The sequence below is a fragment of the Lissotriton helveticus genome, chromosome 8 (assembly GCF_964261635.1).
Source record: "Lissotriton helveticus chromosome 8, aLisHel1.1, whole genome shotgun sequence".
NCBI lineage: Eukaryota > Metazoa > Chordata > Amphibia > Caudata > Salamandridae > Lissotriton > Lissotriton helveticus.
In genome coordinates, this window is record NC_136069.1 from 437,017,832 (window position 1) to 437,040,594 (window position 22,763).

Below are 22,763 nucleotides of genomic sequence, written 5' to 3' on the forward strand. Positions count from 1 at the left end.
TTATGTGTTGGTTTTGAAAACAGATAAATAAATGGCATTGTCATTTACATTGCCATTAGCTTAATCTCTGCAGTCACTCTGTACTCCCTAGTCACTCTGCACTCCCTAGCATTCTGCAGTCACTCTGCACTCCCTAGCATTCTGCAGTCACTCTGCACTCCCTAGCATTCTGCAGTCACTCTGCACTCCCTAGCATTCTGCAGTCACTCTGCAGTCACTCTGCAGTCCCTCTGCAGTCACTCTGCAGTCACTCTGCAGTCACTCTGCAGTCACTCTGCAGTCACTCTGCAGTCACTCTGCAGTCCCTCTGCAGTCACTCTGCAGTCACTCTGCAGTCACTCTGCACTACCTAGCACTCCCTAGCACTCTTCAGTCACTCTGCAGTCACTCTGCAGTCACTCTGCACTCCCTAGCACTCCCTAGCACTCTGCACTCCCTAGTCACTCTGCACTCCCTAGCACTCCCTAGCACTCTGCACTCCCTAGTCACTCTGCACTCCCTAGCACTCCCTAGTCACTCTGCACTCCCTAGTCACTCTGCACTCCCTAGTCACTCTGCACTCCCTAGTCACTCTGCACTCCCTAGTCACTCTGCACTCCCTAGTCACTCTGCACTCCCTAGTCACTCTGCACTCCCTAGCACTCCCTAGCACTCTGCACTCCCTAGTCACTCTGCACTCCCTAGCACTCCCTAGCACTCTGCACTCCCTAGTCACTCTGCACTCCCTAGCACTCCCTAGTCACTCTGAACTCCCTAGTCACTCTGCACTCCCTAGTCACTCTGCACTCCCTAGTCACTCTGCACTCCCTAGTCACTCTGCACTCCCTAGTCACTCTGCACTCCCTAGTCACTCAGCACTCCCTAGTCACTCAGCACTCCCTAGTCACTCTGCAATCCCTAGCACTCCCTACTCTGCACTCCCTACTCTGCACTCCCTACTCTGCACTCCCTACTCTGCACTCCCTACTCTGCACTCCCTACTCTGCACTCCCTACTCTGCACTCCCTACTCTGCACTCCCTACTCTGCACTCCCTACTCTGCACTCCCTACTCTGCACTCCCTACTCTGCACTCCCTACTCTGCACTCCCTACTCTGCACTCCCTACTCTGCACTCCCTACTCTGCACTCCCTACTCTGCACCCTCTACTCTGCACCCTCTACTCTGCACCCTCTACTCTGCACCCTCTACTCTGCACTCTCTACTCTGCACTCTCACTCTGCACTCACACTCTGCACTCACTAGTCTGCACACTCACTACTGTGCGCTCACTACTCTGCACACTCACTACTCTGCACTCTGCACTCGCTACTCTGCACTCTACACACTCACTCTGCACAAAGATCCGTTACAATTAAAATAAAATAAAACGATGTGTAAAAAATTATATGAAGTAATCTTCCTCGAGTTTTTCTAGCAAACGATTCTCTCCCTTCCTTCCCCCTTCTAGCTCCCCACCTCACCTTCTGCCCACACTTTTTCAGATTATGCTGTGAATGGGTGCAAGAATTTATTTTACTTAATGCAGTTTTATATAGCGTAAACTTTTCTAGCACCCGATTCTCTCCCTTCCTTCCCCCTTCTAGCTCCCCACCTCACCTTCTGCCCACACTTTTTCAGATTATGCTGTGAATGGGGGATGGCGGGCAAAAAGAGATGGGGTGAAGCCGGGACGAGGGGGTCGTAGGGAGGGGGGTGGGGCGCCAAGGACGGATGGTGGACGAGGTATACAAGGACGAGGGAGGGATAGAGTTATTGGGTGTAGGGATAGGGAGGGTCGTAGGAAGTTGGTACGAAGGGAAGGGGCCGGAATGGAAGGGGGGAGACGAGGGAGGAGATGAAGAGAAGAAACGGCAGGAGAGCTGAAGGAAGGAGGCCGGACAAGCTGGCTGCAGAGGGAAGAATGGCTGAGTGAAACCGGGTAGTGGAGAGAAGAAGGGACGAAGTGAAGGAGATGTGAGAAGGATAGGATGAGAGGGTTGGAAGGGAGCCTGGCTGAGGCTCGGCAGGGGCTGGAGCTGAATAACAGACGGGATGCAGCGGGGGTCTGTGTGGAGCGATGGAGGGGTAGGTGAGGCGAAGGGTCGTGAACTGATGGTGGGAAGAAGGGGCACCAGAGGAGAAGACAGACTCAGGAGAGACAGGCAGGGAGGAGGAAATGAAGGGGAGGTGGACTGAGAGATTGGGGTAACTGGAAGGCGTCTTGGAATGAAGGTTTGGCAAGTATAGAGCCGAGACAAGAGTGAAGGGATGGGTGAAAGGGGCTTAGGGGGTCGTGGTAGATGACACTCGGGAGGGGTGGTGTTCGAGGTGATGTAGAAATGACCACACATCATTGATAGGCTGATGCAGACTAAAGAGGCATATCTATGTGTGAGCAAAATGCAGACATAGAAAACCTGCCGGCATGTCATCATGGACATCCACAAAAGCGGTGAGCAGGGTTGTACTATGCACACAAGTACACATTGTGATTATTTTGCCGTTTTATATAGCGCAAACTCGACCCGAAAGTATCAGTGCGCTGTACGCGAGCACCAGTTGCATTACGGACGGACACATTCATTTTTAGGCAGGGGTATATAAAGTGATTTGTCCAGAAACATGGGATGTCGAGGCTGCCAAGACTCGAACGCGGATCCCCAGCTTCAGAGTCGGCCGTTCCAGCCCTTAAGTCACGAGAATGGCTGCGCTGCGTCTCTGCGGGGCGTTCACAGATGCTAGAGCCAGTGTTTGTGCGCAGCAATCTACATAGATACATCAAAAGAAGCAACGAGACAAGTGGTGTGCTGCACAGAGACCCAGGCTGTGCGTGATCCTCCCAAAACACATTTACGCGAGCACATACCCAGAGGCTGCTGTGTGCACCCCTCTCTAAAAGCATTCATGCTAGCGCGGAGACCATGTGTGCACCCCTCTGTAAACACATTCACCGCAGCGCAGTGCCCGAGGGTGTGTGCACCGCTCTGTAAACACATTTAGACTAGCGCAGGGCCACTGGTGGTGTGCACAGCTCTGTAAACACATTCAGGCTAGCGCATGGCCACTGGTTGTGTGCACCCCTCTCAAAAGCACATTTACTCTGGGGCAGAGCCCAAGGCTTTGTTCTCACATCTGAAAATACATTAATTCTAGCGCAGAGCCAGTGGTTCTGTGCAACCCTCTAAAAACACTTTCACTATAGCACCAAGCCAGTGGTTGTTGGTACCCTTCTGAAAACACTCACTCCAGCACAGAGCCCGAGTGTGTGTGCACCCCTCTAAAAAGCACGGCTTGGTGCGCACCTCTAAAAACACATTCACGCTAGCACAGAGCCACTGGTTGTGTGCACCCCTCTATAAACACTTTCACTCCAGCACAGAGCCCGAGTGTGTGTGCACCCCTCTAAAAAGCACGGCTTGGTGCGCACCTTTAAAAACACATTCACTATAGCACAGAGTCAGTGGTTGTGTGCACCCCTCAAAAAAAACATTTATGCTAGGGCAGAGCCAGTGGCTGTGTGCACCCCTCTATAAACACATTCACTCTAGCGCAGGGCAGCGCAGGGCCCGAGAGTGTTTGAACCGCTCTGTAAACACATTCACTCCAGCACAGTGCCCGAGGGTGTCTGCACCGTTCTTTGGGGCCAGAGGGTGTGTGCACCGCTCTGTACACACATTCTCACCACAGAGCCGTGCTGTGCTCCGCTCGTATGTACAGATGCGTCACAGAAGCGTGAATCCCTCTCCACACACAGTTACTGATTCTCGGCGACGGTACTGTGAGGCGAACTGAGCTTTGGGCACAGCCCTTTGGGATGCTGCTGCTGGACGGTGCTGCGAGACCGTGGGTGAATCAACCACACGAGCCCCTGAACAATGGGGGCACCCCGCTCTTTGTGCGTCCTTCAGCCCCCCTGCTGGAGCACCCGGGCCACGACGCCGTGTGTGCCTGGTGCCACTCTCTAGGTCTTTAGGTTGACGGGATGTACCACAAAAGCCTATTGCGTGACAAGCCGTGTAATTTGGAAAGTGGACAGACACCCAGACTGGCGAAGTAGGTTCGGATGGCCGTACCAACTGGTAGTATAAGGGGTCGATGGGGGTTACCATTGGCAGGGCAGAGGGTGGCTTACTCGTCACACAGCCTCAAGGCGCAGGCGCAGTGTCCACTAAAGCTGGCCTCAATGTAGCCACTAGAAGCCCTGAGGTGATGTTACAATTGCAAACTACGGCAGCTCATTGCTGAGACTCGTCTCCTGTCACTGCATGTTTGGTCGCTGGTACAAGAGTGGGAGGGGGGCGGGTTAACGGGAACACGGACAGCGGGAGGGGGGCGGGAACGGACAGCGGGACATCGCGGACCGGACACCGGGACATCACGCAACCCACCCCTGCAAAGGACACTTCCGAAATGGCAAAAACAAAGCTTTACAAAAAAAAAAAAAAACACTCGCCCACAGCCGCATGACGTGATAAAAGGGGCAGGATGGTAAAAACATCCCAGGAACGCCCACGAGTCGCCTCGGACCATGACGGACAGATCTCACTTCCAATGGCTAGCCTCCATTTATGGAGCTAGCCAATGGAAGTGAGAGGCGGTGACCAAGCCACATACTCTTCTCAAAAGTTTTCGCCTTGCGCGAAAGTCTGCTACGCAGCTTTTGACGAGGCGAAACCTAAAAAGATCCTTATCCTTGTATAACCTGCAAACAATATTAAACAGCAACACATATGTCAGTACAAAAGGACGTTAATTAGAATCATAAACTTACAGTCAGTGCACATTAAGCGCTCAAAAAAAAGGTAGACCCCCTCCCATGAGCTAAGGGCAATTATGTTATGTTATGTTATGTTCTAACGTTTTTGTATAGCGCACGGCTACTCGAAGAGAGTGTCCCGGCGCTTTCCACCAGCAGCTCAGGATAAAAATAACACAACACAGCAAATACAAGGAAAGATCTAAACAGAAAACGGTGAGAACAGCCTAAAGATTAAAAAGCCAGGTCTTCAGGCTCTTCCTGAACTGGAACAAATTGGCAGTGCTGCGAAGCGTGAGAGGGAGCGAATTCCACAGCTGGGGAGCTTTGCAGCTGAAAGAGCGCCCTCCAGCGCGAGCCTTCCTCACCCGCGGGACACTACACTACACAGGGGGAAAAATGCAAGTATCCTCGGGGAGTTCACTGTACTTTTCCAAAAGGTGAAGCAAAGGAGGGTGGACCAATCTCTTCCAGGTTTTGCCCAGGTGCGTCCAGTGCTTTTGGAGATTATGGGCTAAATGATGATGTAAAGAGGAGGGCTCTTCATTACCACGCCCTCTCTCATCAAGACTTGTGGGAAATCAAGTCCTGGAGAGTCCCGGCAGTCCCTAGCATGCCCCCACAAGTTTAACGTCCTGCGCTGGAGAAGATTGTTGGAGCTTTAAGCACTAAGTGATGTTGCGAAGAGGAGGGCTCACCACAACCACACCCTCTTTCCTGGAGACTTGTGGGAAATCAAGTCCTGGCAGTCCTTAACGTGCCCCCCACAAGATTTAACATCCCACACTGCGGGAGATTTAGGGCGCTTTTAAGCACTAAGTGATGTTGCAAAGAAGAGGGCTTACCACCACCACACTCTCTCTCCTCAAGACTAGTGGGAAATCAAGCCCTGGCTGTCCTTAACGTGCCCCCACAAGATTTAACGTCCCACGCTGCAGGAGAATAAGGGTGTGCTTTAGCGCAAAGTGATGATGCAAACATAATAATAATAATAATAATCCACATTTGTAAAGCGCACAATCACCCGTAAGGGTCTCTAGGCGCTGGGGGCCGTCGGGAAGATTAAGCGAACTATTGCCCAGAGTCACATGGTGCTGGGCTAACCTGCCGCCGGAGCCGGGGATCGAACCCTGATCCCCAGATTCCAGCGTCAGTCGCCCTGGCCGCGGCGCCACACCTCTTCCACCATGAGGGCTCCCCACCACCACAACCACACCCTCTCTCCTAGAGACTTGTGCGAAATCGAATCCTGGAAGTCCTTAAGACGCCCCCCCCCCCACCGAGAACTGTAACAATGTTTGTAAAACTTTAACATTTAAATGAATTAAGGTCAGTTTAGAGTTTCCACCTGAGAAAGCGATGTCACTTTCAAAAGGTGTACCCGTCTACATTATCTGTGCAGGAAAAAGAAAATGTTCTTTACCGATCTAGGCTGCACCATCCAGAAGCCCAGATATTTGTGAGTGTTCAACCAAAACTAAATTCAAATCGACCTATCATAAAACACCTTGTTTCACAAACAGTCCACCAGATAGCCAACATTGAAGCAGTATTTGACACTGAATGTTTTAAAAAAATAAAAATATTCCACTCAGCAAAGGGTTCTAGTAAGAGAACACCATATACACATACCTGTTAATCCAGGCCTAGTTTAATTTCCCAATCTATTAAAATGGTTGGAAGCATATGCACAGACGCATAACATCAGACATCCCATGCACTACGTTCATTAATCGGGTCCAGCCTTGATTAGGTCGGGTGCAGACACACATGATGACTCTTCCTCCAGCCATTCTCCTTGATTCTTGGGAATGGCTTTGCCTTGATAACCTTGCAATGAAGACAAGTTTACTCAACAAGTCTATGATTTTCTAACAGAATGAGCAATACGATAAAGATAAAGCACACTGCTGCTTCCTACATTTACCACCCACTTCAATGGACACCAGATCCGTTGGTTCTGCAGACAGCATGGTCCATGCTCCTTCTGGACTGCAGTGCACACAGTCTCACTCCAGCCATGAAGAGGTGTGCATGTTCCCAGCACATCACCAGTGTGAAAGGAACCCCACGCACTCTTAAGGAAGCAATAAGCTTTGCCTTTAATCCACACACCTCAGCCAAGTGTGACCCGGAACCAACTGACTTTGAGAACACCCTTTGCAAAAACTAACATTCCAATCTGTAACCTCCCTTACATCACAGCAACATATCAAACTCAATTTTTAAACAAATGCTCTTGCAGCCTGTGCACTCAGCAACAGACGCTGGTATAAACAATGCGTTGTGCTGAACAAGCTAGTGCAAAGCACTATCTAATAGTCTTAGGGACCCTATAATTCTACTTAGTTCTGATGCGATTTGATTGGCATCTTCTGGTTAAAATCCCCGTCAGCTAAATAAAGGGAACTACTTCCAAAGCAAAACCATTTCTCCTGTATGCACATGTATCCTTATGTCCACTTTCACTAAGAAAAAGGAGGCACTGCTACTAAGCCTACCCTCTAGGTACTCAGAATGTATTCTGTGAACACAGCGAATACACTCATTCAGACCCACGTGCATTAATTACTGGTATTGAACATTCCAATAATGTCACTCAAAGTGTAATCCAATTGAATTATCGGTTAGTTTATTAATCGCTCGGTCCACTTTCAAACCTGACAGGGCTACATTTAAATAGGGTTTGGCTTCCATTCAATTCAGGACATAATTCTGGAACAGAAGCCCTATCACACAAACTAACATGATAAGAGTCCCAGGTAGGTTTTATTTGAAGGTATAAAATAACACTTAAAACGATCTGAGGTAGACTAATATGTTTATTAAAGTGCGTCGTCTAAAGACTTGCTTTCAACTGTTATAACTACTGCAGCTACCTCAGGAACAGAACACCAAAGACCTGGAATTCTAGTTAGTAAATAAGATTATAACAACTATAACAAAGCTCCTAATAGGAAAAAAATTCCTGGGACCAACTCACATGATGGCTTCTCAAATGAAGTTGCCTGTAGCCTACTTTAGTATTAAGATCTGATTAAGAGTTAGGCAGATGGGTCACTAAGTCACAAACATGAAGGATATTTCATCTGTCTTATTCTCCACCTCTCACCCTGACCTTGTTACTGTTGATCTTAGCGCCAAGAAACTAATCAGTGATAGTGCGCTCAATAAATAATTTCATAACATAACATAACATTACAAGTGCTGTTGGCGATAATACAATTATTATATGTAGCACAGGACATCCACCACATTTGAGACAGAGTATCCTGTCCACCAACCTCTAAATAATGCCTTAACTCTATTCTTTTCTTTCAATGTCCTCACACCCAACTTTCAGTTAGATCAGCTCACCATTCTGAAAATACATCACAGACACTGCAGCTTCTGGCTAAGCTTCACTGGCATAATCCTGCCATGGTCCACATCCTACCTCACCAACTGACAGCAACTCTTTCAGTCAGGAAATACAAGATCCGGGAATCTACCTGTGACCTATGGAGTCTCTGAAGGCTCCATTCCATCACTTCAAACTTTATATGGAACCGCTGGGTGCCAGCCTTCCATAAAGTAACAAAGATATACCCGTCTATTAATGACACCCAACACATCCAGTGCAAGTGTGGTACTAACCTGGAGACTGACCCTGCGTCTGCTGGTTCTTGTCGCGCCTGTCGTGCTGCTGCCAGTGGTTTTGCTGGTTACAGAGTTGCTGATTGTGCCAATTCTGCAGATTCGCCGATGAAGCCTGATGGCTTTTGTACCAGTCTTCACCTGAGGCATTGGAGAAACCGCACTCTCCTAACCCCCAAAGGGACGCTTGGGGTAGAAAGGTAGGAGGACGCAGCACCGAAAGGGGCTCAGGAGGAGGAGGTGGAGGTGGAGGTGGAGGTGGGGAACAGAAGCCGGGAAGCGGGGAGCTGAAACTAGGGGGTGGAGGAAGAAAACCGGGAGGAGGAGAGCTAAAGTCGGGGGGTGGATACAGCATGAAGGGTTCCATGGTAACGGTACCGGTATCTACAGAGTCCTGCACTCCTGCTACAGAATGTTGAACACATGGACAGGCGCAGGAAACTCGCGTCACCGCAACACAGCATCTGGAACTGCCAACATAGAGAAGGCACTACTAACACGACAGCCTTCGAGTTGAGCAAAGGAGACTAACTCGGGGAAGAAGTGAATCCTCAAACTTTTAAGGAAAACAATTTAAAATAAACTCTAAATAAAATACACAGTAATTAAATATGTCGTCATAAACCGAACAAGAAGTGTAATTTCTCTCCTATCTTCTCTTTTATCCATAAATAAATACTACTGCTTTGAGAAATCACTGTTAAGATAGGTTTCAACATTTTATAATGCATACATCAAAAAGCCGTGCGGCTTATAATTACTTAGGTGAGTAACCATATTTATTCATGAAAGTAAAGCTACTATTTGGGTTTACGAAAATGGCCCAGAGGTTGTCTATCGTCAACCGACAACGCCAGCGTTGTTGTCTGTTATCTATTTCGATGCCTTGGCGAGCCGTAGACTAGTATTGGAGGTACGAGGTCTTTCCCGTGAATGGGCGTGGCCTGTCGCACATTCTGTTGTTACGCGAGTACGCATGCGTTTGATGATTCTGACATCCTTGTTTTTCTTCGAATTAACAATGTCTCGAGAGCTTATCGGTCCCGCTTTGCCCCCAGGTTTTAGGACTCGAGACAGGGATCCGGATGAAGCAAACCAGGGTAAGAGGCAAGCTACTGGTGAGGGGGTGGGGCCGCGGGCTGTGCTCAGCACATAACGTTACATATTAGTGTTTCTCAAATGCTTAGAGCTGTTGTAGCGTAAACGTGTTGACCCTTGGACTACTTTTTACTACTGAATACATTTCCCCAGAATAACCTCAGCTACCATTTCCTGTTCCGCCATCCGATGGCTCTTGTACTGTGCTAAAAGAGACTAGAATATTACGGGGATGAACTACTATTTTCTTATGAGGATCTGGAATATGATAATAGCAGGGCTTTAAGTGGGCCGGCAGTTTTTTAAGGGGCCCTCGAAACGGGTCTCTATTGGGCTCTGTTTTGTGCCCTGGCATAGGCGATCCGTGACAGCAGGCACATTGATGTGCGCGTGATAAGCGTTGTAGGGGAAGGGAAATCCTTTAAAGCGAGTCATTTTCTCTCTGGATTTCCCTTTTCTTTTTGAATCTCAGGAGCAGCAACATTGTTGTGGTGTCACCACCAGGGCTTTAAGTGGAAGTGTTTTCAATATTATATACACGCCATAGTTGCTGCTTATTTATCTTATGCAACTAGCAACCATTGACAAAGCCTCTCACTCCCAGTCCTGCCAAGCGTCAGGCAACAGGTGTGACGCTCACGCATTTCAGTGCGGTGATCCGCATCACCGCACTGAAATGCATTGTCATGCATTTTCGACCTGTGCCAGGCGCGCCAGCGGCGCTCCTGTGCCCGGGCTCTCTCTGATGTTCTGAGAGAGCCCGAGTGCGGCGCACGGCTACTCTCAGACTCCTCAGTGTCTGCAGGGGGGCGGGCTGCTCTCTCGATACTGCAGGCAGCAGCTCAGAGCTGTCAATCACCGCGTGGCACACCAGGGGGGCCAGGATTAAATCTCTTTCGATGTCTTCCTATCCGCTCATCACTGTCTGTTGGTTTTTAGGGCCTCTTGCCTGTGCGATAAAGTTACTGTTTCTTAGAGGTCTTGTGTAATCAATATTCTACGCGGCCGGCCCCTCAGGGTTGTAGGCGACATGCTGTGTTCATATCTGGCCCTTATGTTGCCTCCTTATGCAGACCCTCCAGCATTTCGCGATACGTAAAATAATCGCGAAATCAGCTGAAGAGCGCGATGGATATTGAACATGTTGGCCGCGAAAATGGACTCCAGCAGGCAGCAAAAAAGATGGTGACGTCTTATTGGCTGTACATTAAGGGATTTATGTCCATGCGCTTTGGAAGATGAGGCGAGTCTCCGAGAATTTCGGGAAAGCCGGGCAGTGTTTGAATTTCAGCTTGAGATTCTCTTTCCATATGTATAACTAAAGCTACATTACGGAATTATTACGGAGAGCGCAGGGCTCGGTACATGTAGAATTACAACCCTTCCTCCCCCAGGAAGCTGAGTACTTGAAAGTTCTGCGGAGGAGCGGGGGCTTCTCCTACTTACCCTGCTCCCTGCGACACTTTGCTCTCCCCTCGTCCAAGCTTGCTGAAGGAAAACTGTGACCTCAGCAAGCGGTTCTTGCCTTCTCTTAACTTTCCTTCACTCGTTTCCACGTTCAATTGATAAAAAATAGCAAAGGAACATTTTGTTGGGAAGGTCATCTTTCTCGGGCATTTTCTTCTGTTCCAACTGCAGCCTCACGAAGGAAGGGGGCGGGGGGGGAGGGGGGAATGGGGAGGATTGTTGGTCAGTGGTCCGTGGAGCCCTATGTCCTCCCCCATCCAAGCTTGCCGAAGGAAAACCGTGACTTCGCAAGCGGTTCTTACCTCTCCATTCGTTGCCTTTTGAAATGGATCTAAAAAAGAAAGAAACATTTTGTTGGAAATGTTGTCTTTCTCTGGCATTTTCTGTTCGAGCTGCAGGCTCGGGACGGCAGAGGTAAATAAATAAAAGATACAATACAATACATGGAAAATAACTGCATGCAACTAGACATAGTGTTTGCAAAGTGACCAGAATGTTTTCCGTCACATGCAAAGACACTAGCGACACTTTACAGAATGGGCCAGTTAATAGCGCTGTCGTTTTAAACTCTTTCCTGTAACAGCATTGTCGGAAGAGAGGGTGAGGAGATGATGTCTCCATGGCCAGGGGTGTCTCCAACATCTCCATGGTCCGGGGTGTCTCTGACGTCTTCATGGTCAGTGGGGTCTCTGACCTCTCCATGGCCAGGAGCGTCTCTGGGGTCTATTGTGCTTGACTGAGCCTATGCACCGCGAATGTTACCACAAAGGAGAAAATAGCAAAATAACTCAAATAAAGTTTATAATGCCTATTGCATAGTTAAATACTCTGCTAAATCAGTTTGCGTAGATTTAAGACTGAAAAGGAATGATTAAGAGTAAAATAAAGTGCCGCAATGATACCGCTAGAATTTCCATTTTTGTGCCGCTAAATTTCCATTTATGTGCCGCTAAATTTGCTAATCTATGCCGCTATATCCTGGGGGGGTCTGCTTATGTAACCAGAGGAACACCTGCAGACGCGTCCAGCCCTATATAGGGTTGTGGGCTTAATGCTGTGTACAGCCGGACCTGTGCTCTGTGTTTTAAGTTGAAAATAAAACAGAATTACAACAAAAAGAAAAGGTTCTAGACCGCGAGAAAATAAGAGGAGAAAAGGACAACCTTGTCTAGTACCTCTATGTAAATTACAATAAGGGGATAGAAATCCATTGACAGAAAAACAAGCACGTGGTTCGGAGTTGGATAGCATGATAAACTAAATGAATTTGCGTCCAAAACCGAACCAATGAAGAGTATAAAACATAAATTGCCAATTTATACTGTCAAATGCTTTTTCAGCATCTAGGGATAGTGCAGCGAGAGGATCAGGATATCTTCTCCCTAATGTAAGGAAATTGGAGAACATCCTAGCTTTATCTGAGGTAAGCCTCCCTTTAATGAACCCAGACTGAGTCTGGTTTAATAAGAAGAGGTATAACATTATCTAATCTAGAGGCAAGAATTTTTGCAAACATTTTGCAATCATACTTAATTAAAGAGATAGGGCGGTCATTTTGACACAAAGTGTGATCTTTACCAGGTTTAGGAATGATTACAATGAGCGCATCTGAAAAGAAGCAGTCTGGTTTAGATTTCAATAGGAAGGAGGTGAACAGCTCAAGTAAATGTGGTACAAAAGTAGATGAAAAAGAAGAAATACTTTCAATGGAAAAACCATCAAGTCCAGGGGCTTTAGCTCTCTTCAGAGATTTGATGGCATCCAAAATCACTGAAGAGTTGTATCTTTTTCAAGGAGAGCCATAGTGTTCGGCAAGTGGGGAGGAGAAGGGAGAACGTAAAAGAATGATTGAGGGATGGGTATCTTCCGTGTATAATGAATTATATTGGGACTGAAAAGCATTAATAATGACTGAATCAGAATTTAATAAGTTATTATTAAGGCCATTTCGAATAGGTCTGATAGTTTTCTTTTCCAATTTGACTTTTAAATAATTAGCCAACATTTTCCCAGCTTTATTCTGACCCCATGATACTTGGATTTTGTTTTAAGAAAAATATTGCAAGCATCAATGGTTGCCAGTGTGTTCAGATTGAATTTAGCTTTTAATAAGGTCTCGAAGGTGAGAAGGAGATTTAGAAGTAAAATAAGTGTGAGGGTGGAACGGTATTGAGAACTCAACTTTTTCTTTCTAGCAGTGTAAGCAATGGTAAAGGTTTTAAAAGCATCCCAGTTGTTGTGGACGGAAGTATAATTAGGTTTGTTAAATAAAATCATTCTTTTATAAAGAATACAGCTTCTAAAATAGCATTTTGGTCAGATAGCAACGAGTTGTTAAATCTCCATCAAGCATGTTTGGGAGTAGTAAGGGCAAAAATCAAAAGAGGATAACAAAGGGGCATTATCAGAAATAAAAATTGAGCCCATCTCAGAAGACTGGATGGGAGGGAGTAAGGATTTTGAGACCAAAATATAATCAATTTGAGACATAGTATGATGAACATTTGAATTAAATGTATACTCTTATGTGTCAGGATTACTAGTTTTCCATACATCATAGAGTGGATGACTGGTAATAGATTGAAATGCTTTAGGCGATTTGTCTTGTTTGAATGTACATTTAGATTTCCTGTTGGAAAAAGGGTCTAGCAAATCATTGAAATCGCTAGCAATAATAGTATGAGGATTGGTAATGGAGGAAAGTTTTAGTTTAATTCAATGCCAAAAATCCGGATAAGACTTAACCGGCCTATAAATATTTTTAAATAATGACCAGTTTATTATAGATAGTGGCATTAAGTAATACCCATTGTCCACTTGTATCACATTCAGTTGTTAGAATTAGAATTTTTAAAGATTTGTGACATAAAATGGCAACCCCACCCTTTCGGTTAACAGCAGGAGAAAAAACAACCTGACCCACCCATTGACGCTTAAGTGATTCAACATTATTACAATGAGTTTCCTGTTTAAGAGCAATCTGACAATCAAGTTTTGATAAATGTGAAAGTACCTTTTGACGTTTAACAGGATGACCCAGACCATGAAATTTCCATGAGACAACATTAAACATGTGGATGAATATAGACGGGGGTACAGGAACAATGATGACGAACTGCAAAAACAACATTGGAAACAACAAGACACCATTTGTCAAAAATGTAATACCATGAAGGTACTATCAGGAAGGGGCGTGGTCTGGGCGCCGATGGTGGAGGCCGCCTAGACGCTGGGCTCCGTGATCGAGCCTGCATTTATCCTGCTGAAAGGACTCCAGCGACCCCCCACCTACTCTGCCAACCGGGGGAAGAGACTCCCACACAGCGGACCTGCACAACTGTGCTGGATTCTCCCGGCGGGCTCGGGACGGGTCGGCGGAGTGTCGCCCGGGGGGCTCCGGTGGCGGCGCTCAGGATGGCGGCCGGGGGGAAGATTTAGACCCTGACTGCCTACGACTGTGAAACGCCCTGTGGGACCCGGAACGTTCTGCTCCCAGATCTGGTGCGGCGCGCCGGGCGTGGCAAGGGGCCGCTACTCAAAGAGCCGCTTACTGAGGAGCGGAGGATCGGAACCGGCGGACACGCTGCGGCACGAAGAGTGATCGGCCGGAGTGCGGAGCGGCTGGACCCTTCCCACCGGGTCCCGTCTAGCATGAAGGCCTAGGCCTGTTAATTTAAAAATCAAAGTGCCGTTGCCGAGGGACTGATTGTCCAATATCTGAAGCACTCGGGGACTTGTGGGGCAGGACGACGGGAGGAGACGGGAGCCATAGTCCCCCCCCCCCCCCCCCCCCCCCCCCCCCCCCCCCGCCCGGCAGATGGTCAAAACGAGGTGCGTTGTGAGCTGGGATTACTGCGTCGGGCCCCGGCTGGGGCCGGGACGAGGCCGGCAGAGATATGAGCAGGGAACCACCATACACCACCTCCGTGGTCCCCCTGGAGTGACTGCTGGGATGCCCTGGCCTGCTGAGTGATCGCACCGGAGGAGTTCCTCGCCGCACAGGTGGGGCCTCCCCCTGACCAGCCGGAGAGGATTGTGGCATGGGGCCCGCCGCCGGGGGTGCGTACGGCGCCTGAGGCCCTGCGACCTGGTGGGGCGGGCGCGGCTGTGGGTCGGGGCGTCCGTGAGTGACTGCTGGAGTTGCCTGACCATCAGGAGCGGGACACCAAACGCTGCCCCGTGTGCCCTGTCTGCCGTCGCGCAGCGGGGCGGAACGCGACGCGGTCCTCGAAACGCCCGTGGCTGCGACCGGACGCACTGGAGGAGTATCTCCTGCTCGCACAGCGGTGGAATTCCGTTAGGAAGAGCCGTGAACTGGGCACCGGGACACCCAATTGTGCACACAGTGGCTCCATCGCCGCCTCCCCCCCCTGGGCGCACGGCCTCTGGCCTACTCCTGGACCCCCGGGGTAGGAGCGCACTACGTGTTCCGGCGTGACAAGGCCTTCACGAAGACTGTGGTACGTAAGAACGAACTGCTGGGCAGAGCCTCGAGGGTGCACGCGACTTGGGCCTGCGGGGGGGGGGGCGATCCCGTGGGGGAAGTTGCGCCAACGGAGAACTCATTGCTGAGCCTAAATGCAGGGCTGGACAATTCCCTACACCAAACGGACCTGCTGAGACGCGGCTCGACCTGCCTGGCAGCGGTAGCAACCGGTGGGAGTGAGACCTAGCCTGCTGCTTTCTGGGGACGCTACGCCACACAGTTTTAGGAGACGAAAACGGGGGGTGCGCCTCGATAGCACCATGAACGGTTATTGGACCACGACCCAGGAGTGTTGGTTGGGTAGAGCGCCCGTGCCCTGGGCAGAATCTCCCTGCTCGGTGCAGGTGCGACAGACAACTCAGCACTGTCATGGGGAAGCCCAAAGGAACCAAGGGTGGTGCTCAGCCCGCGTCCGACACCGAGACGTCGGACAAAGGAGATCACCCTGACCCCGGCCACTCGCGGGACCCCCCAACTACATTTGCAACTGGACCAAATCCTGACACCAATAGCGGATACCCGCACGGCGTTGCAGCAAGACATCGCACAGGTGGCTTCAGGACTGGGACTTCTACGAGCCGATCATGGCAAATTGGCAGACAGAGTTAAGCTGATGGAGACCACTGTCCAAACCTTGGCACCGGCGCAGAAAGATCTTACATCCACAATGGCCAATGTGCTGGATCGTATGGACGCGCTGGAGAGAAGGGCTGAGGAGGCAGAAGGGCGCAATCGTCGGAACAACATCCGAATAGTAGGCCTACCGGAGAATGTGGAGGGCCGAGACATGGTTCGCTACCTGGAAGAATGGCTTCAGAAGGTGGTGGCGCCGGAAGGCCTGTCCTCTTTCTACACACTAGAGCGAGCACATAGGGTCCCAGCCAAACCACCACAACAAGGTCGTCCCCCGCGCCCAGTGGTGGCTAGACTGCTGCACTACCGGGACAGAGATCGGCTGCTCCAGAATGCACGAACTAATGGCCCGTATCAGGTGGAGAACAGCAAAGTTAACATTTTTCCGGTTTATACTTACGAAGCGCAGCGCCGACGGACCTCTTTTCTGGCAGTCAAAAGAGAATTGAAAGCAGAAGGACTCCAATATTCCTTGCTCTTCCCAGCCAGGCTGCGCGTGATAGTAGACGATACCACTAGGTTCTTTGACACACCAGATGATGCCTGCGCCTGGCTTGAACTGTACAAATCCGGCAAGGATGTCCTTGCCCTTCGACCGCGGCTGGACTTTGTGGGACTGCCGCAACGGAAGTTGAGCCGACTTCGTAGCAGGCGAAGAGGGGTAAGGAGGCCCTCACTTTCGGAAACGGCAGCAGAATGGCAGGGAGTGCTGTAAGCGATGAATGAGCTAGCGGGACGACCGGGGTCCCCGTCACGGACAGAAGCGGGATCGGAAAAAGGTGATGATCATTCGGACACTGAGCGGTCTGAGACGGACAGTGTGCCTTTTCCTGCGGTCACTCCAGCGACGGCAGAAGGAATACTAGACGAGGGCTAGAGGCACCCGGTGAGCTGTATATGTTCAGTATATGGACTTTGATGGGGCGATTTTCCTGTTCTCGGGAGGGAGTGTATGTTTGATTATGGGAGGTGGGTGGCTGCTGAATGCTTCTTACCTAATGCTCGGTCATACGATAGGGGGCCTGGAGCTTGGGTGGCTACCCGTTGGCGACCGACCCCCCCTTACTGCCCTTAAGGCATACCCACAGTGGCTACTGTTGGGTTTAGACAAATGTTGTTATTTGGGGATGTTTGGACGGGAGCTAGATGGAAAATGCTAGGCCCTGTTCTAGGAAGGGTGGGGGGCATGGGAAGTTCTGGGATGTTGGAGGGAGGGCTCATCATTGATGTCGATGACTTACCACACTTAGGGCTCTTGGGGAGAAGCGGGGGTGGACTGCACAGGACATTGTGGGACAATGGGTGAACAGGCCAATGTGAAATGTATAACCTGGAATGTGAGGGGACTACACACCATGTCACGACGTCATAAAGTTCATGCCTACCTACAAAGGAGGGGGGTACAGTTCGCCTTACTGCAGGAAACACACCTGACAAAGACGGAAGGGATAGCATTGCAGCGTAGATGGAGGGGCCAAGTATTCAACACCACATACTCAGCGTTCGCCAGGAGGGCTCTAATTTGGATCAGGGCTGGAGTCCCTTTTCAGCTCACCAGGCAAATCATAGACCCGGAGGGGAGGTTCGTGGCAATAGCTGGAAAATTACGGGGCAGGGACATTACCTTTTGCAGTATATACGCACCAAATGTAGATCAAGTGGCCTTCCTGGCAAAGTTATCCGGGTCCTTAGCGCAATTCCTTGTGGGGCCGGCCATACTGGGAGGGGATTTCAACTCAGTCCTGGATGTTTCTCTTGATAGGTCACACCTTCTTTGGCAGATTCTCCGACGCACCGCGTAGCTAGAGGTAGACAGGAATGGCAAACTCGGTGGGGACTTATAGATGCCTGGCGCGCACAACACCCACAGACCCGAGATTATTCCTATTTCTCTGGCATGCACGAACTCCATGTACGGTTGGACGCCGTATTATGCTCCCCAATATTGCCGCCGGTAATCCTGAAGACTGAATACCTAGCGAGAACAATATCCGACCATAACCCTCTGCTAATTGCTCTGCAATGGTCTCCTAGTGTCTCGTGCGTCCCCACCTGGAGGCTACGCCCTGAAACGTTGGAGGACCCTCTCTTTCAAGCTGCGCTGGAGGAGGGGATTACTCAATACTTTGAGGACAATACCGGCACAACCAAGACAAGAGCGACGGAGTGGGACGCCTTCAAGGTTAAATCAACAACGTGGGCACACGACTTGTGTGCACATCCCAGCGATGGGCACTCCCTCCGGTTCGTCATATAAGACAGACTCCTCTTGATTTATGAATTGATTTATTAATGTTTCATTTAGATTTTAATGAATATAGATTCAGTTCATCACATTCATTTCACATTTCATATGATTCAAATCTTTTCAACAACTATGCGCTGTTGGCAATGGTGCTCCAATGCATTTCGGGCTGGGGTCGCCCTTTCTCAAGGAGCTGTGATCTGAAAATCAACTTCGGTGTTCGCAGAAGCGAAGCGTTTCAAAGCGGGTACATGAAAGTCTCCATGATGTTCGGCTTACTTCGACTAGTGATGCTGGCGACCCCAGCCCGAAATGCATTGGAGCACCATTGCCAACAGCGCATAGTTGTTGAAAGGAGAGGAAGTCTATACCCAACCCGAGATTCTGCAGTGCTTAACGGATTACTATGAAACCCTATATAAACGGACGCTGACGGATAGCTCCACCGCCATAGATTTCTTTCTGGAAGGATCTGGGCAGAGACATCGAGCTCGGGGAGATACGTAGTGCCATCAAGCGTATGGTGCGCAATAAAACCCCGGGCCTAGACGGACTACCCATAGAATTCTACGGAAAATATGTTGACCTTTTAGCACCCAGACTGCTTGAGGTCTATAAAGAAGCGAAACAACTGGGACGGTTGCCACACTCTATGAGAGAAGCTCTGGTGATACCATTACTGAAGCCGGGGAGGGAGAGCAGAGACACAGCATCGTACAGGCCACTGTCGATGCTAGCTGCGGATTACAAAATACTGAGCAGCATCTTAGCGTCTCGACTGTTGGAACACATGACTACACTGGTCCACGAAGACCAGGCCGGATTTATTCCAACGCGCAATACGACCACGAATATACGCCGATTGTTACGCCTATTAGAGAGCGACCATCATGAACACCGCCACCCGATGGTCTTATCGGTGGACATAGAGAAGGCGTTTGACAGCCTCGAATGGGAGTACCTCTATGCAGTGCTGCGGCGCTTCGGAGCGGGAGATGACTACCTGCGCTGGACATCGGTCGTTTACACCTCAGCGGTGGCTAGAGTTAAAACAGGCGTGCAAATATCATCACAATACCCAGTTGAGAGACGAACGAGACAGGGATGCTCACTGTCTCCATTGCTGTTTGCCCTGGCGGTGGAGCCTTTTGCGATGACGATTCGAACTGGTCGCCACTTTCGGGGTTGCGCAGCCGAACTGGACAGCAATACATCTCGCTATACGCCGATGACCTCCTACTTTTTCTCGAAGACACTGACGAAGCAATGCAGAGCGCGAAGACCCTACTAACGCTCTTCGGTGAGATATCCGGACTGAAGGTGAACTGGTCCAAAACGTGCTTGTTTCCTGTACATCAGGGGGAAACCCAACCCTATACGATCAGAGAAGTTCGATGGGAGCCCAGATGCCTGAAATACTTGGGCGTGCACATCTATCATACGCCAACTAATTTATTAGAGGGTAACATCAACCGCAGTCTGAGAGCGCTGAAGAGCAGCACGTCCTTTTGGGCCACTCTCCCACTGTCAGTGGCACGCCGCATAGCCTTGCTAAAAAAGGTGGCGCTCCCGAGGCTCCTTTATTATTTCAGGACGCTACCAGTATGGATCCCCGCTGCAACCTTCCGACTCCTGAAGTCCGTGATGGTATCCTTTCTTTGGGGAGCGGGACGAAGAAGAGTGGCTATGACCACCCTATTAAGACCCAAATCAGAGGGAGGATTGGCGGTACCCGATTTCGAACTATACTATCTCGCTGCCCAGCTACAGATATACACGCAAGAAAAGCACGAGAATTCTGAGGTCCGGAACAAAGGAGGGATACGGGTATGCCTCGCCATGTCCTTTCCTTCATAGCGCTCCAGCAAAAATTGGACCTTCGAGACCTCACGCAGGAAGAACAAGCATTTGCAATGCAATAGGTCTCGCATTTGGTAGAGTTGGAGCTATTGACCTTGAAAATGACTGTCTTTTACCTATGTGTTTTTGTTTGGAGTGAAGTGGATGTATGTCATAGCTTGCACTTGCACTGCTTGGCAGTCAGCACAGGTACCGTTATCACAGCAAAAGATTCCTCTACATGATTACGTTCAGGGCTTCTATTTCAAGTCACAGAATAGACAAGATAAGCCCTGGTCCAGGCGAGCCCTCTCACGTTTCCTGTTCTTCTAAAGGAAAAGTCAGCAATTATGCAAATTCTCCTGCGGGGACCGTCACCACCAGCTACAAAGTAAATACGAAAAGAAAATAAGTAGTGATATGGGCGGGATGGGGGGAGCACAGCCAATCAGTGAAGCCTTCCGTGTTCGAGCCTCAGCGTTGCCTAAATATGTTTTAAATTTTGCCAAATCACTTAGTCTGCCCCTTGCCCGTTCTGTATAAAAGTAAAAATGTACATGAGAAACAAAATGCAGCATTCTTGTAGGGGTAGTCAATTAGTGTTGTGGGAGGGATGAGGGGGTGGGGAGAGAGGATATAGCCAATCAGGGAGGCCTTTTGCACTGTAACCGTCCTGCTAGCTGCTGACTTGAGAGCTGTGGTTCCATGTTCGAGCCTCGGCTCGATATGTTGAACATTTTGGCATAGCACTTATTCTCCTGCCTGTCCAAGTTATATAAATGTCCATTTGAAAATTAAAACAAAAAAGCAGAGATCTTGTAGGGGTGGTGGCACAGGCAAATAGTGGTGTGGGACGGATGAGGGGTGGGGGGAGAGGGGCACGGCTAATTAATGAGGCCTTTGGGACTGTAACCTCCATTCCAGCTGAGTCGGGAGCTGGTGGGCGTCGGCTCAGTATGTTGTACATTTTGGCAAATCACTTATTTTTGCCCCCTGCCTGCTCTATATAAATGTAAAAATATACATTAAAAAAAACTGCAATCTCGGCGATCTTGTAGAGGTGGTTCGGACAGGCAAGTAGTGTGGAGGGAGGGATGAGTGGGTGGGGAGTGACGGCACAAGGTGATTACACAAAACACGCAAATAAAGCTGCAGAAGCTAAGTAAACAGAACACTTAGCAGAGGGAGGCCAACAAAGAAAAACAAGAGCGGCCGGGAAGCGGCCAGGAAACTAAGTACGGCCGGCCACATAATTAGGGGAGGAGAAGTGTGGCAGGCAGATGTGCGGCCTGGTGAGGGGGCGGGAATGCGAGCCTGGTGGGGGCAGGCGGATTACGGAGATGCTCGTGCAAATATACATAAAAAAAACTGCAATCTCGGCGATCTTGTAGAGGTGGTTAGGACAGGCAAGTAGTGTGGAGGGAGGGATGAGTGGGTGGGGAGTGACGGCACAAGGTGATTACACAATACACGCAAATAAAGCTGCAGAAGCTAAGTAAACAGAACACTTAGCAGAGGGAGGCCAACAAAGAAAAACAAGAGCGGCCGGGAAGCGGCCAGGAAACTAAGTACGGCCGGCCACATAATTAGGGGAGGAGAAGTGTGGCAGGCAGATGTGCGGCCTGGTGAGGGGGCGGGAATGCGAGCCTGGTGGGGGCAGGCGGATTACGGAGATGCTCGTGCAAATATACATAAAAAAAACTGCAATCTCGGCGATCTTGTAGAGGTGGTTCGGACAGGCAAGTAGTGTGGAGGGAGGGATGAGTGGGTGGGGAGTGACGGCACAAGGTGATTACACAAAACACGCAAATAAAGCTGCAGAAGCGTGCAAATATACATTAAAAAAAACTGCTATCTCGGCGATCTTGTAGAGGTGGTTCGGACAGGCAAGTAGTGTGGAGGGAGGGATGAGTGGGTGGGGAGTGACGGCACAAGGTGATTACACAAAACACGCAAATAAAGCTGCAGAAGCTAAGTAAACAGAACACTTAGCAGAGGGAGGCCAACAAAGAAAAACAAGAGCGGCCGGGAAGCGGCCAGGAAACTAAGTATGGCCGGCCACATAATTAGGGGAGGAGAAGTGTGGCAGGCAGATGTGCGGCCTGGTGAGGGGGCGGGAATGCGAGCCTGGTGGGGGCAGGCGGATTACGGAGATGCTCGTGCTTGTGTGGTCACGTGACCCGCTTTGTGGCCACGTGACCTCACATGCACTGTGAAGAAACGCCAGTGGTTTCACTAGACGATCGAGCACTTGAATTCGATCCTATCCATTCCTGCGGAATGGGACAGGCTCGACCAAAAAAACGATCAGGTTGTGCTGGAATCGATCGCAACGCAGAGCAAAAGTACTCCACCCATACGCCCCCGAAATTCCACTGGGGATGCTGACAGCGCTACCCCATGGTGGCGATTGGTCACAGCTCCGAAACTGGTAGGAGGCGGGAATCCAGGTGATAGGCGATTTATTTGAAGATGGAACGTTGTTACCTTATCTGATGCTTCAAGAGCGATTCGACCTACCAGGGGGTGACTTCCTACTAGATGCAGCACTGACGCGAGCAATACAGAGGCACTGGAAGGAGGGACCAACAGAACCAAAGACGACAATGGCTTGCCAATAT

The 22,763-nt window shown here is 49.7% G+C and overlaps 2 protein-coding genes across 2 annotated transcripts in view; one reads left to right on the plus strand and one right to left on the minus strand.

Moving 5' to 3' along the window:
- The window catches only part of NUFIP1 (nuclear FMR1 interacting protein 1), a 246,545-nt gene extending 237,746 nt beyond the window's left edge, over positions 1–8,799 (minus strand). Inside the window, 2 exon segments of the mRNA XM_078657307.1 lie at positions 8,375–8,772; positions 8,774–8,799. Coding sequence (XP_078513433.1) covers positions 8,375–8,772; positions 8,774–8,799 — 424 coding nt within the window.
- Positions 8,800–9,318: 519 nt separating this feature from the next.
- Positions 9,319–22,763, plus strand: part of GPALPP1 (GPALPP motifs containing 1) — a 157,381-nt gene continuing 143,936 nt past the window's right edge. The window contains exon 1 of the mRNA XM_078657308.1: positions 9,319–9,474. Coding sequence (XP_078513434.1) covers positions 9,351–9,474 — 124 coding nt within the window. The 5' untranslated portion in view covers positions 9,319–9,350. The remainder of the gene's footprint in view (positions 9,475–22,763) is intronic.